The sequence below is a fragment of the Tursiops truncatus genome, chromosome 9 (assembly GCF_011762595.2).
Source record: "Tursiops truncatus isolate mTurTru1 chromosome 9, mTurTru1.mat.Y, whole genome shotgun sequence".
Taxonomy (NCBI): domain Eukaryota; kingdom Metazoa; phylum Chordata; class Mammalia; order Artiodactyla; family Delphinidae; genus Tursiops; species Tursiops truncatus.
Genome location: NC_047042.1, coordinates 84932279 through 84946412, shown reverse-complemented (window position 1 = coordinate 84946412; position 14134 = coordinate 84932279). Strand labels below are relative to the sequence as shown.

The 14134-nt window shown below is 53.9% G+C and overlaps 1 protein-coding gene across 4 annotated transcripts in view; it reads left to right on the top strand.

The window, feature by feature from the left end:
• The window catches only part of PLXNA4 (plexin A4), a 453460-nt gene that overhangs the window by 371218 nt on the left and 68108 nt on the right, over positions 1–14134 (top strand). For all 4 annotated transcript variants that reach the window (XR_012334078.1, XM_073809948.1, XM_073809949.1 and 1 more), the window contains exon 10: positions 9089–9289. Coding sequence is in view for 3 of the 4 variants with exons in the window: in XM_073809948.1 (XP_073666049.1) it covers positions 9089–9289 (201 nt within the window). In the remaining variant the exon portion in view is untranslated. The remainder of the gene's footprint in view (positions 1–9088; positions 9290–14134) is intronic.

Genomic DNA, 14134 nt, shown 5'->3' with positions numbered 1-14134 from the left:
AGTAGGAATGTGAATCTAATTTTTAATGTGTCAATTCTCTGCTTTTTTTTTAACTAAGACAAAGTGGAGCTAAAGCTAACAGGACAGACAGGGGTCTGACAGCCAAGGGGCACACCTTGGCATGAAGACCCTGACGAAAGGCTGTACATTCTCGGGACTTCCCTGGTGGTCCAGCAGTTGAGACTTCACGCCCCCAGTGCAGGGGGCCTGGGTTCAGTCCCTGGTTGGGGAGCTAGATCCTGCATGCATGCTGCAACTAAGAGCCCACGTGCGCAACTGAAAGATCCCGCGTGTCCCAACTAAGACCTGGCGCAGCCAGACAAATAAATAAATAAAATATTTAAAAAAAAAGAAATTTAAAAGAAGGCTATCCATTCTCCTCAATCCTGGGCCTTTGTCTTGGGGTGCAGGGTCAGAAGCAGAAGAAGGGCTGGTTGACCCACCCAACCAGGGGCTAAGAGCCCAGGAAGCACCTCTTCTTATGTTGTTCAGAAACCTACAAGTAACTTGATGGCAGTGGAGACAAAGAGGTTCTCAGGCTCTCTCCAGCTTTCCAGGCTGGTGTATGTGGCAGGGATTGCCTGTGTGGAGAGGCCCGAGAATAAAATGAAAACAGAGACAATTGAGCTCTCTGGTGGATCTCAAAGGGCCCTAATCATTTAATGACCTTGAAGGAGGTTTTCAAATTTCTGCCTTTTCTGTCTTGTTTGCCCCTCTTGTCCCAACTTTCTTTCTTTTAAATATGTAAAAGCAGCTGGCATCTGCTGCTCAGAAAGAGGAAAAAAACCTAGAAAAGAATAAAACAATAGCCCACCACGTTTCCCAGTGCAATTCAGGGATCTCCATAAAAGAATATTGTCTTCAGGTGCCCAGACTGCAAGCCAGGTACAGCACCCATGTGCACCTGGTGGTGGCAGAGGTCACTGGGGATTCACAGAACCTCAGAGGGTGTGGTGCCAGGGTCCCCAGAAGAGGAGGAAGCCTGGAGGAACGTGACGGATGGAGGGATGTGAAGAAGGACACACCCACCGCTGTGGCCCCACCGCCAACTCTTTCCATTTTACATGAGCCCTTTTACCGGGAGCCTGGCGAGCATCACAGTGACAGGTATCTTGGAATCGCCGTGCCTCCCTTATCACTTCACTGAATGGAATTAACTTCGGCTTCTCTTTTTCTTGGATGCTTATTTATTCTAAGAGAAGGAAGTCTTTTTTTTTTTTTTTTTTTTTTTTTTGCGGTACGCCGGCCTCTCACTGTTATGGCCTCTCCCGCTGCGGAGCACAGGCTCCGGACGCGCAGGCTTAGCGGCCGTGGCTCACGGGCCCAGCCGCTCCACAGCACGTGGGATCCTCCCGGAGCGGGGCACGAACCCGCGTCCCCTGCATCGGCAGGCGGACTCTCAACCACTGCGCCACCAGGGAAGCCCGAGAAGGAAGTCTTAAGGCTGTACTTCTGGTCCACAGTTGGAGGCTGCATTCTACCCAGCTCAATAATGGACCATTTTGAATATAACACAGAGGAGAGGCCAGAGTCGACCACCTCACGATGGTTGTTGTAGCAGCGTCTTCCTGGAGATAAGGGGAAAAGAAGTAAATAAATATTTGTGGACTGTTGTCTGAGTCCAGCCATTGCAGGTCAGCGGAAGAAGGTCATATTGTCCTCAGAGCTTAAAAAAAAAGCCCCGGCTGCTAACAGAAATATAATGATCTTTTTTTAATGTCGTTGCTTTGTTGTCTATATTTTTGTTTCTGGGAAGAGCTGGTAACAGGAATAAGGGGTAACGAAGAAAATTACACCTCTGAACGGTGACTTTGTAGAAGCCCCAGGCACAAGTGTCCCCTCTCCATGCCAGGGGAAGAGCTTATTCATGGCATGATCCTCTGTAGCACTGTTACAGGTCACCTCTCATCCTACGTTACCCACGTCTTGCACATTTCCCATATGCGGGGCATTGTGGGAGGTTGAAAGGTGTGTAAGAGATCTGTAGATCTGTATTTAGAGACGTGTAAAATGGGACCATTGGTCCACATGATTGCTGAAGTTCTGTCATTATCAGTGGAAATAATCTGGAGAGCACCAAAGTGAAATCCACGCCCAAGAAGCAGTCTTACTGGGTGAGTGTCCAAGTGTGGCCTAGGTCTCCCAGTTCTGCCCAATAGGGGGGCTCACACAGCCTCAGGCCTGGAGCTCCCCTGGACTTCCAGACCCAGACTCACCCTGGGAATGAAGGGGAGACCCAGGCCTAGCGGTTCTCTGGAAGTCCCTAGGTTTTCATTTGCTTTCAACCTTTGAGTGTGGGGATGCAGACAGAGGCCTTTTGTTAGCCAAGAGGGAGGCTGCCAGGTGGCCCTCCAACTCCCCGGCAGCATCCTGTATCCCTGGGAAGGCTTTCATCCGGGCGTCTTCCAGTTTCAACACTGGCTTTGTTGACTATCACCAGGCATGTTGAATTACCTCTTTTTTTTCCCCCGAACAAAGAGTGCATTCAGGTGAAGTTATTGGTCTGGAACAGAGAACTGGTCAATCACTGTTGTTATTATATTAATGGCAAGTATTCTCGAGTAATTACAATTATTAGAAATAGAACGCCCAATAACATATGTTGTTTATAGGCACTAGATTCCAGTTACAAAGAATGATTTTGTTTCAACTAATGATGACATTGTGATAACAGCCCTGGGTCTTTAGATCTGCTGCCAGATCCTGGGTACCAAAGAGAAGAGGGAGAGAAAGGCGAGGGAAGGCTGAAGTGGGACCGCAGAGTCCTTTCAGTCCTGTTCTCCCAGTATCGGCTGAGACCCCTGGCTTCCCACTGGAATGGACTTTCACCGGGGCAGCCATGAACAGGGCCACGCTCTCACCTCCACCAGGCGGGAGGGACCACTGGTCTCCCCGTGGCTTTGGAATCCCCAGGCTCCTCTGCTGGGTGGCCTGAGCCCCCCATCAGGCCCACACACTTAATAACAGTGATCCTTGGCGAACAAAGGCGAACTTCCACGGAAAAGCCAATCCACTGAGAAGAATTTATCCTCGCTGGGCTATTTTGCTGTTATTTCTCATCTAACCTGAAAAGCAAAGTGAGCTGCGGCTGAAGCTGCACTCTCTGGACTCCAGGCGGGATGGGCTTCGCGAGGAAGCCGAGGCACATCTGGCGCGTTAAATACAGGCTCAAAGAGGAAGTTCCTGCAGCCCCTCTCTTCTTGAAGTTCAACCAGAGTGTTTACTCCAGAGAACAATTGTAAGATCAGAAGAGGCAAAATGAATTCTATTTGATTTCCAAAGCTGTGCTTGAACGTTTCTCCCCAAATCCCCTACCACCCCGATACCGCTGAGTTGAATCTGTTGCCAGGACGGGTATCAGGAAATCTGCTGATCCCAAGGTCAGTCCTCCCTGGGACTCAAGCGCTGGCAAAGCAGGGGAAGTCCGGGCCCCGGGACAGCTGCTGAAATGAGCCCCATGCCTAGAGACAGGGCAGGCCAAGGGCATTTATCCCCAACTGGACTTGAAGGAGATCAGGCCAGCCCACCTCGTCAGCGATTCAGCTCCCCTTCTTACCGTCCTCTGGGATCCAACCGGAGGGAACAAAAGCACCCTTGCCTTGCCCTTCACCCTCCTTTGAGAAAACGAAGCCAAACCCCTGTGCGCAGGTATTCCATTACTGGGTTGCCATCTCTGCACTCAACTGCACTTTCCATCAATCTCAGCTGCCCTTCCCCCACTTAAGATTATGGGTATTTCCTTTTTGTATTATTACTTTGCTCTCTCCATAAACCAGCCCATCGTAGATCACGTTAATGGCATAAACTTGGGGAACAGCAAAGAAAATATATGGTGCGTTGCATTTTTGTACTGGGCACCATGGGTCTGAGAAGGTGAGTGTAAATTTGGGGGGTTGGTTGCGGCTAGTGCTAACTTGTCTTTGGAATTGATGGGGGCTGAGGTGACGTGGGGGGAGGGGTGAACTGCAATTTACTTATCCCTTAGCTGCCCCTCCGTGCTGCCCCTACCCAGCTCCCCCCAGCCTTGCGGTAACAACTGAGAGAATTAGAGCCCTCATCTTGTAAACACACTAGGGACTGTAAATCCACAGCCCACCACCCCCTCCCGAGGAAGCACCAGCCCTGAAGGCAGCTTTTCCTCTCCCAGCTGGGCAGCATTCTTTATGTCGTGTTCAATTATTTAAATATGCAATGAAACCTCTGTATAAAGCAGCCACCGACATGCTGGACGTGGTAGATGGAAAGGCATCTTTTTTGCTCTCATATGTTGATACTCCCCCTGCAATTAGTGGTGCTGTCTTTACTTCTGTGTGCATTTCAGTGGAAACCAAAATATGCACAGGGCTAGACGATGGGCCTGGAGCCCGCTGGAACCACTTTCTGAAAGCCAAGACGTTTAAAGATCTTCTTGTACCTCAAGCCACCCTTCTCCCCAACCTCAGCCCATTCTCAGGACTGCAGAACATAGCCATGGGCAAAACAGACTCCAAGCGAATCTGGTTCTTATTGTATGCATTTGTCTCCAAATAATCTTGCTAAATGCAGGTGTTTTCTACCCTCCAAGAGCTGGCCCTTTCAAATGATTGTTCAGAGAAATATCTTCCTCGAAAAGAGAAGGGCAGTATGTTTTTAAGGAATTCCGTAAGGGGGCTAGATCATCATCTGGGGACAAAAGTCAGGAGGATGATGGTGAGGGTGTTTTGCTCACGGTCACTGTGGGAACTGAGATAATTGGTGTGCTTAATTTCTTTCTCATGGACATGGTGGTGATTATATGTGTTGTGCTATGAAACAAGATAGCACGTGGCAAAATATGTGTAAGGTGATGGAGGTGGTGGGACATGTGCTGCGTTGAAACCTTGTACCCCTTGCACCGTGTTCATTGTGTTAGCTAGGATAACGGTATCATGCACTACCTATGAGAGCCATACCCACCTGTATGACTATGCCAGGTCACAATATACCAGTTATTAAAATACTTCCTTCCTGGTAGGTAAATGGCACTTCCAGGAGACCAACGTACCCTGCAAAGACCCCCACCTCCTCCAGCATGCAGGGGTCGATATTTTGAATACGACGCTTTGAGCTAGTTTAGCAGGCATTGTTTACCCCCATTTTAAAGATGGGAAAACTGAGCCTCAGAAAGGTTATATGAGGATGTGCCCCAGGTCACCTACTGGGTTCATATTAGAATTGGGACCATAAAATTCATGGATTCCAAACCAGCCTCTTCATTTTATGGATGGGGAGACTCAGAGGGTTTGGGGATGTGCCCAAGGCCACGTGGCTGGCTGGTGAAGGTCCTGTCTCAGAGCACGCGGAACCTTCCAGAAGAGGGGACTGCCATTAGAGGAGCAGTGAACAGAACTGGGAACTCCCTAGCCATTCCTGTTGTGTTGGGGCACTCAGAGCTGTTGAAATTGTTGGGCACTGAAGCTTCGAAGGGGTGGATAGGCTGGACCATGAGAATTGATGGGTGTTTATGGAAAAGCACACAGAGGCGGGGGCAGGGGAGACGGATCCTTGGGAAACGAGGTAGGAAAAGGGAGTAGCTGAGGGACCAGGTGCAGCCTGAGTCAAGGGGGAAGGACGAGGAAAGAACAAACGTTTTTTTGAGCACTTGCTCCCTCTGTGCCAGACGCGTCATACATGGTAGTTCATGGACTTCCCCCAAATGACCCTGTAGAGGATGAGTTTTTAATCCCCGTTCGTAGTGAAGCCGAGCAATGTTTAGAGTCCTTTCAAGACTCAAACTAGCAGGAGGAAGATGGACTTGCACTTATACGTATGGGATTCCCAAACCACACTCTTTCTAGTTAAGAAAGCGCAAAGGTGAGGACCACGGCCGAAGTGCTGGGTAACAGGGCCTCAGAGTCATGGAGAAACGTGGAAGTCACTCTGAAATTTCCTGCGAGCATCAGACTCATAGGTGCTTTTGTACCTGGGATCTCAGCATGAGGCTGGGCAGGGTCTGGGGAGATGGGGTGAGAGGAGGGGGCAGCACAGTGGCAATGGTCCCTTTATGCCTTGTTGTCTAGGGGAAAATGGCCATTTTACATTTCAATTAGGAGAGACACCGGGGTCAGTCAGCAGCGCCACCAGAGGAAAATGGGCCCAGCCCAGCCCTGGGCCTCTCCAATTATTATTAATGAACTTAGTCTCCGAGTGGCCAGCCTTTTAATATGCAAACTAGGCCATTAAGGGGCCACTGGCAATCAGGACTCACTACAGAACTCATAACAAGCCCCAGTGAGAATCTTACAGGGGGAAGGAGAGAGGCTTAGCTTCCATCCTGGACCAGAATCGGTCCAGCCCCTAGGCGAGGTTCCAGCTCACCACAGGAGGGTTTCGAAGCCCCCTGGCCCCCAGCTCCTCTCTGGGAAATCCTGGCCCACCATCCCATCCTAAGGGGGTCCTACTGCCAGTAGGAACTTGCCTCTTTCATTAAGAGGAGGAAATATGGCGGGTTGGCGTGGGAGTTCTTCAGCTGCCAGCACATCTGTTGACACTGAACCAGTGTTTTTCCTCTCCCTGGCTTGGTTTCTCCTTTGCAAAGTAGAAGGGACCCTTGGGTTGGTTCAGAGGACTCTCAGATTCAGACACCCTCAGCGTACCTTTCTTGAGCTGCCGTATTTTCCTGTGGGACTTGGGGATGAGAGATCCCAGCTCTTCTGCTCTTACTCGCAATGCAACCCTAGACGCAGCTTGTAGCAGGAGGCAAGGTCAGGCTGTGTATGCTTTAGGAGAGGGACAGCTGCCAGGTCTTCGGCGGGAGGGAAGAGCGGGGTCAGGACTGGCCCGGCCCCTCTGGCTCACAGCTCGCCACTTGTCATCCGTCTTCTCTCCTGAGTCCCCAACATCACACATCGGCCTCTCCAGCCCGAGCTTCATCCTTTTCACAAAATCGCTCTTTTCTTCTACGTGTCCCGAGTTCTCATCTTGCCGGAGCAGGGGGATGAGATGCCAGCAGAGGCAAGGACACGGGATGGAACCATAAGATTCTCGCTCCACGTGGGACCTCGTGGTCCCTGGAGACCCACACGATCTAGAGCCTCAAGGCCACAGGCAGGGTTCAGGCCGTGTCCTCTGTCCCCTCCCCCTCCTGCTGGCCTGCCTCCCTGCTGCTCTTCTTTGTTTTATTTATTTTAAACTGCGCCAGAATACACATATCATAAAATTTACTATCTTAACCAGTTGTATGTGTACAGTTTAGTGGCAATAAGTGCATACATTCACGTGTGGTACAGCCATAGCCACCATCCATCTCCAAAACTCTATTCATCTTTCCCAACTGAAACTCTGCACCCGTTAAACCCTAACTCCCCCTTCTCTCGTGCTCCAGAAACCACTCTTCTACCTTCTGTCTCTATGAATGTGACTACCCTGGGTACCTCCTATGAGAGGAATCCATGGGTGAATTTTCAAGATTCACCCATGACTTAGCGTGTGTTTAAATTCCTTTTTGAGGCTGAATCGTATTCCATTGCATGTATGTATCACATTTCGCTTATCCATTCATCTGCGAGGGCACCTCCGTTGCTTCCACCTTTTGGCTGTGTGAGTACTGCTGCCCTGAGCATATGGGCATCAAGTATCTCTTCGAGACCCTGCTTTCAGCTCTTTTGGATGCAAACTCAGAAGTGGAATTGCTGGGTCTGCTGCTCCCCCGTTTAGCCATTCAGGATAAAGGCGTGGATAGCCTGGAGGAGAGGAGGGCATTCATTTAATGGGCCTGGGGTGCTTCCCTAAAGCAAGGCTACAGGGTAATCGGGAAGAACAGAGGTGAGACCACCCAAATCATGGACTCAGGACTGGTTAGAGCTGAATGGGGCCTTGGATGCCACCCAATTGACAGATGAGGTAGCTGAGTCTCAAAGTGGGGATTGATGCGTGGTGAGCTCAGGGTTCCACAGCTCGTCAGAAGCTCAGCGGCCCTAGAGCTCTTCTCCCTCCAGCTTTCAGTGACCGGGGGGCTCATGTTTGTTTTCAGACCCCGGGGGGGACAGCCGCCGGGTGCCTGATTGCCTGGGGCCCCTCCCATCTGCCCTTCCCCTGGCCTCCTTTCTGCCTTACTTTGCTGGGGAAGAGGGCTGAGGTCAGGGGGGCCCCTGAGAGTTAGCAGTGAGCCCACGGGGCAGCGTCCTCATGAAGGATGTGTGAGCCATGCTTTTGTCCGTCTACCTGCCCAGAAGCCGTCTGTCTGGTGGGCATGCCCCAAACAGTGCCACAGGGGGAGGAATCTGGGGCTGGTGGGACCTGCCTGGCCCGGGGCCTCACTCCTGTCCATGCAGCTCCTGTGAATCCAGCCACACGCCAGCTCCCACCTCCCAGCAGGGCAGAGCACCGTGCTCCTTATTTGACCCCATTCTCCCCCCAGCCCTCCCTGAACAGAGCTGATTGCCCCAGCGAAAAGGGGCCCAGTGATCCATTTCCTCCATGCCCGAATGTGTTCAGAGGCCCCCCTTGGCTCGGGGACGAGCAGCTGGAGGGGACGCAGAGTGTACCTGCTCTGAGGGGCATGTTCTTGGGGGCCGGCCATCCCCGGAGCTCAGTCAGAAGCTTCTGGATTTCAAAGGTCTCTGGGGCTCATTGCAGAACATTCCCAAATGCCTTATGGAAGGTCCTCCCACCCCTTCCAGACTCACATTCCAGAGCCTCGGCCCAGGGCTTGTGTCACTGTGTAGCTGCTCGCTTGGGCACCTCTGTCCCAGCTCTTGGCAGCCCGGAACTGAGGCAAAGCGGTCTTCAGCCCAAAGTGGGACAGGACGCCCAGCCAGCAGGGTCAGTCTGCTAGGGGAGGAGGGTGCTGAGAGGGGAGGGACCGCTGGGAGTCTGGACCAGAGGGTCTGGGGCGCATTGAAAAAGAAGCTGACGAGGGCAGGGGACGAGCTCTGTGAGGAGGGGCCTCAAGGTGGGGATGCCGGGACCCGGCTGGCTCAGTCTCACTGCCTCCTCCACGGTGGTCGGGGGTGGGCAGCAGCGCCGAGGGCCGTGCGTGGGGAGTCCTGGGGAGGGTGGAGTCTGAGAACATCTGGGTGATACCAGAGGCTTCCCGCAGCCCTACCTGAGCCTCACTGTCTGTCCCCAGGACTGCCCGCAGCTGCTGCGAGTGGACAAGATCCTGGTGCCCGTGGAGGTGATCAAGCCTATCACCCTCAAGGCCAAGAACCTCCCCCAGCCGCAGTCGGGGCAGCGCGGGTACGAGTGCGTCCTCAGCATCCAGGGCAGCGAGCAGAGGGTGCCCGCCCTGCGATTCAACAGCTCCAGCGTGCAGTGCCAGAACACCTCTGTGAGTGCCCGCCCCGTGTGCCCACCCGCCGGGCGCTCTCCTAGGGTCAGGACTGCCCCGAACCCCCACAGAACCGCTCAGCTCCCCCCGACAACTGCTTCCTCCAACCCTGCTAGCCCGGCCCAGTCCCCCAAGTGTCTGCCTGTAGGTGTGGCCCTGTCGTGGTGACCCAGCAGGGGCTGCGGTGCAAGGGGCTTTGGGGCCCGCCTTGGGGCCGCTGAGCGCTCTTTGTGGGCAGATGTATTTACAGGGCGTGCCCATCCTCCTTCCTGAGAGCCGCTCTGGAAACCCTGGGTCCTGACTTCCTACCAGGGCTGACCTGGGGGCCTCATGTGAGCCCACAAAGGCGCACCTCGGCCTGTACAGCCACACAGAGGCTGTTTCCCAGCACACGAGGCTTCTGAGACAGACCAGCCCCTGCAAAAGGAGCCTTGGAACAGGAAGGAGCCCCCCGGGGCTGTGCTGTGTAGATCGGCACAAACCCTGCCCAGTATTTAGAAATCCAGGTTGGGTCCATGCTGGACCAGCAACGGGTCGGCAGCCCCCTGCGGCCAGCAGCCTTCGCCTGGTCCCTGGTCACCACACAGTGTGCCCTAACAGTGCGCCCCTGCCTGCCAGCTCCCCCGCCGGCCCCGTGGCCTTCCCAGCCCCGGCTCTGCTCTCCCTCATTCTCTCTTTCTGGGCTATTGCTGTGCACCCAGATGCTCAGAGACTAACAGACTTAAAGACTCGTAACATTTTCAAGCGATGTGAAACCCACCTTCTTCTTCACTGTGCAGAGGAGAAACCGGAGGCCCAGAGTAGGGGCAGGATTGGATTTGTGGGGCTGAGAGTTACATACTTTGGGGGACCTTCTTTAAGAATGAAATACGTCAATACAAATGAGATACGCAGGCAGGCCTTAGGAAGGGCCATGTGGGTGAGTGCAGGGCCCTGAAGCTGGCCCTGAGTCTCCATTGACTTCCAGGGTAACCCACCCTTGCCCCGAGGGTCAGTGACACGCCCAAGGTCACACAGTTCGTGAGTGGCAGGGTCTCACGACCTGTGAGAAATCAAGCTCGCCCCACCACCCTTGATTTTTGGTGGCAGAGGGGGGTCTCAGAGGAGAGCAGAGAAGGAAAAGAGAGACACAGGAGCATTCTGCATGGGGTGACACGGGGCTGGGTGGACAGGCAGGTCACTTCCAGCCCACTATTTGGGGACAGGCCCCGGGCCAATCACTGTAGCCCTCGGGGGCCTGTTGGCAGAGAACAGGGCAGCTCACAGGCAGCAGTTGGAGGAGGGTTAGAAGCAACTGTGGGTATCCGTGGCCTCCTTTAGACAGAGGCTCCAGGAGATGTCAAGTGCTGCTAATAATAGTGCCCAGTCCCGCCCCTCAGTCACTGGCAATCACGGGAGTCAGTGGGCCGCAGGGGACAGCTGGCCGGCTACAGTGCCAGCCATGAGGCCCTAGGGCTCTAGGCCCATCTTCCACCGACCCGCAGTGGCCCCATGGTTTCTCGTCGTGCCCCAATTTACTGCGTGCAAAACAAGGACAGGGAGACCGATAGGGGGTAAATTTTCCCCCTTCCCGCTTTACTGGAACACAGCTGGGAATGGGTCTGCTGAGCCTCTGGGGTCCTGGAGATGGACACAGCATACACTGGTGTCTTACGTTGGTGATAGAATGATAGAACTTTGCAGCAAAAAATCTCAGACAAGGGAATGGTTGGAGGGAAGAGCGTCCAAATTGTACAGAGGTCTTCTCTTTGCTCTAGAAAGTAGGGAGACTGGGGTTCACTCTTTTCCCAGGTGATGAGCAACGTCGTCCAAGAGCTGGGCCACGATGAGCCAGACCTTGACTGAGACACTTAACCTCCTGGCCCATAGGAGCCTGAAACACTCTTCCCCCAGCTCCGGGCTTTGTGCGGATCAACTGCCCACTGATCATAGAGGGCTATATAAATGCTAAGTGGAGCAGAGGTGGGGAGTGGTGGGGGATGCGAGCCAGTGGTCCAGGGTCCCCAGCAGTCCGCCCCTCCCCCTGCAGGATGCAGGTCAAGGGGGAGAGAGGGCATCTCCAGGAAGGAGCGTGACCTCCCTAGAGGGGGGAGGTCAAGGGGTTGGTGGGCAACACCGGGGTTAATGATTTCTGTAATATTTTAGAATTGAGATCTCAGGAATGAGGAGAAGGAGGAAGCAATGCCCAGCATATTTGATCCTTAAAGCCTTTTTTATTTTTCCTTCAGAAAGAAAATGCGTGCACACACACACACATCTGAGCACATAAGTGTTCTCGTGTGCGTCCATCTCCATGTGTACCAAGTGTCTGGCGCAGAAACACTCAATAAGTGCTGCTGTTATTATTCCACATAAACAGAAACACGGGGAACACAGGTGTATTTTTGCACAGCATCCCCAAGTGCACACACATAGATTCAAATACACGATAATATTTGGGTGCTCATTCTCCGCAGCAGGCACTGTGCCCAGAGCATCGGATGGTTATCTTGAACCCTCCCAACAATCCCGTGAGGTACGCACCACGTGTAATTCCCACTTTACACGTGGGGAGTCTGAGATTCGGATCCTCTGCCCACATTCACACAGCCGGTCACTGCAGAGCCCCTACACGGCAGTACACGTGTGTGCCCGTGTGTGCTCACATGCACACGCACATCTGAATGCATAGATCCTACGGATGTGCACAGACCTCTTCTCACTTCAGCACGCGTGGGAAGACGTTCATGTATGCATGCAAAGACGTTCATGCACGCAGACGCTCCCATGCATACGTGGGCAGTATGTCTTGCCTTGATCTTGGGGGATCTCAGGTCCTTCCTGAGAGGGGCCTGAAGGTTCTCTTGATCTTCGACCAACACACCCCTGGTTGCTGCCTGCTGCTTCCACTTTGGGTCCTGGACAGACCCAGGCCTGAGAGGCAGGAGCCTGGCTTCGATGCCGATTTAGGCACCACCAGCATCCCTCCTAGAGGTCGGAGCAGCCTGACGCTGGCCCCTGCCACCTTTCCCCCACTGGGGCCTTGGAGGAAGGGGACGGGAAGGATGGGGGCAGTGGAGCTTGGCTAGAGGCGGAAATGAGAAGGGGCGTCTGGAACGGGTTCTCCCCCCATCCCCCCTTACACACTTCCCCCTTGGCTGTCCTCTGCCTCCCTGCTGCTAGCAGATGGCAAGGAGCAGCGATTCTCTAACTTTCACAGCACCAGACTCAGAGTACCTAACTGGAAATGCTCCTGTCTCCAGAGGTTCTAGTTCGGCAGGTCTGGGTGGGGCCTTGGAATCTGCATTTAGTAGGCCTCATCCCCAGCCCCACCCCCATGACTCTGATGAAGGTGGTCCATAGACCACCATGAGAGGGGAAGAGGGTTTTTTTTGAGAAAACTCACGACGACTTGGAACGACCCACCCAGATGCGAAAAACTTAAATCTCTGGGGAGTTGGCTAGTGGGCTTCGTGGCAGAAAGCTTCTGAGTCCCCAGCTGAGTTATGGGATGATCAAAACAAATTCTCCAGTGTTGCTTCTGCAGGGCTAGGGAGCTTCGCTTATTCTATGGCTCAGCCCAAACCCTGGCCTTGGCCCAGGTGTCATCAGTCTCGAGGGAGATTATACGAGAGTGTGGATGGTACAAGGCAAACCACCGCCATTGTGGGACAGGCACCACATGTGGCTCCCTGGCCTGGGCGTCATCACCAGGGAGTTAGTGAAAACTTCTGGCGTGCTAGGTTAGAGCCCGAAGAAGGCTGGACACACACCCTACTTACGTTTCTGTAGGAGGGCAGCGTCACAGCATGCTCATCATGGAGCACGTTCTGTCACTCAGGAATATAGGGCAGGTTCCCAGGTTAAGATGATAACATCTCCTTTAGAAGCCCTACGGATAAGCTACAGAGGCAGAGGCCCTGAGACCCTCCACAGCTGGTGCATTCCCGAGTTTCTGTGCTGCCCTCCCCTCAGTGAAGGAGGGGGCGTCAGTGGCCTGACACAACAGCCACGAGCATCCCCACGGCCCAGCCCCACCAAACTTAAACTCTGCGTTAAAAGAGCCCACTGGCTCTGCAAACACAACTTCAGACCAAGTCTCCTGGACTGAACTCTTCCAAAAAATCGCCCATCCTCAGCCCCTCCTCTGCAGAAAACCTGTCTCAGCTCTGATCCTCCATCTCACCCCCTGTGGTGGGCAGAATCTAGTGGAATAATGAGAAAATCAGGTAGGGATTGGAAAAGCTGCCCAGGGCAGGTTCCAAGCTCCTGCTGCCTGCCCTCCTTCCCCGGGGATAGAGAATGCCTGCTGCAGAAGGCGGACGGGGGCGGGCATACTGGGGGCTGCCTGAGAGGTACCTCCCACTTCCCCCCCTCCCCGCCTTAGCACCGCAGCCCCGTGGGATGGACCCAGCTGGGTGGAACATTAGAGGAGAGCCCGGCAAGGAAGCGGGGCCCGGAGGCAGCTCCCTGCCGCCCCACCATGGGCAGCTGTGGAGCTGGGGCCCCTGCTCTGTCTTGGAGTCTTTGGAGACTTGACCCAGATTCCCAGGTTTGTGCCCTAGGGTGACCTCAGGATTTCCCACCTCACCTCTGAGCTCTCACGCAGTCCTCTTCTCTGTTAACCCTCAGCCACTCATCCCCTGAAGAGTGCAGCTCCTTCATTGCCTCCCCTCTGCAACCACTCTCCCTGCCTGCAGATCAGGCTTGGCCAGGCCTCTGGTAAAGCACCCACCTCCCCTGAACGTGTCCTAGAAATTAAAGCTCCCAAATCGCGTTGAGGACTGGCAGGTTCCCCTGGGCAGCCGGGGCGGGAGCAGGCCCCTCTCTCACTAACTTCCCGGGGAGAGCCCAGCTGGCAGGAAC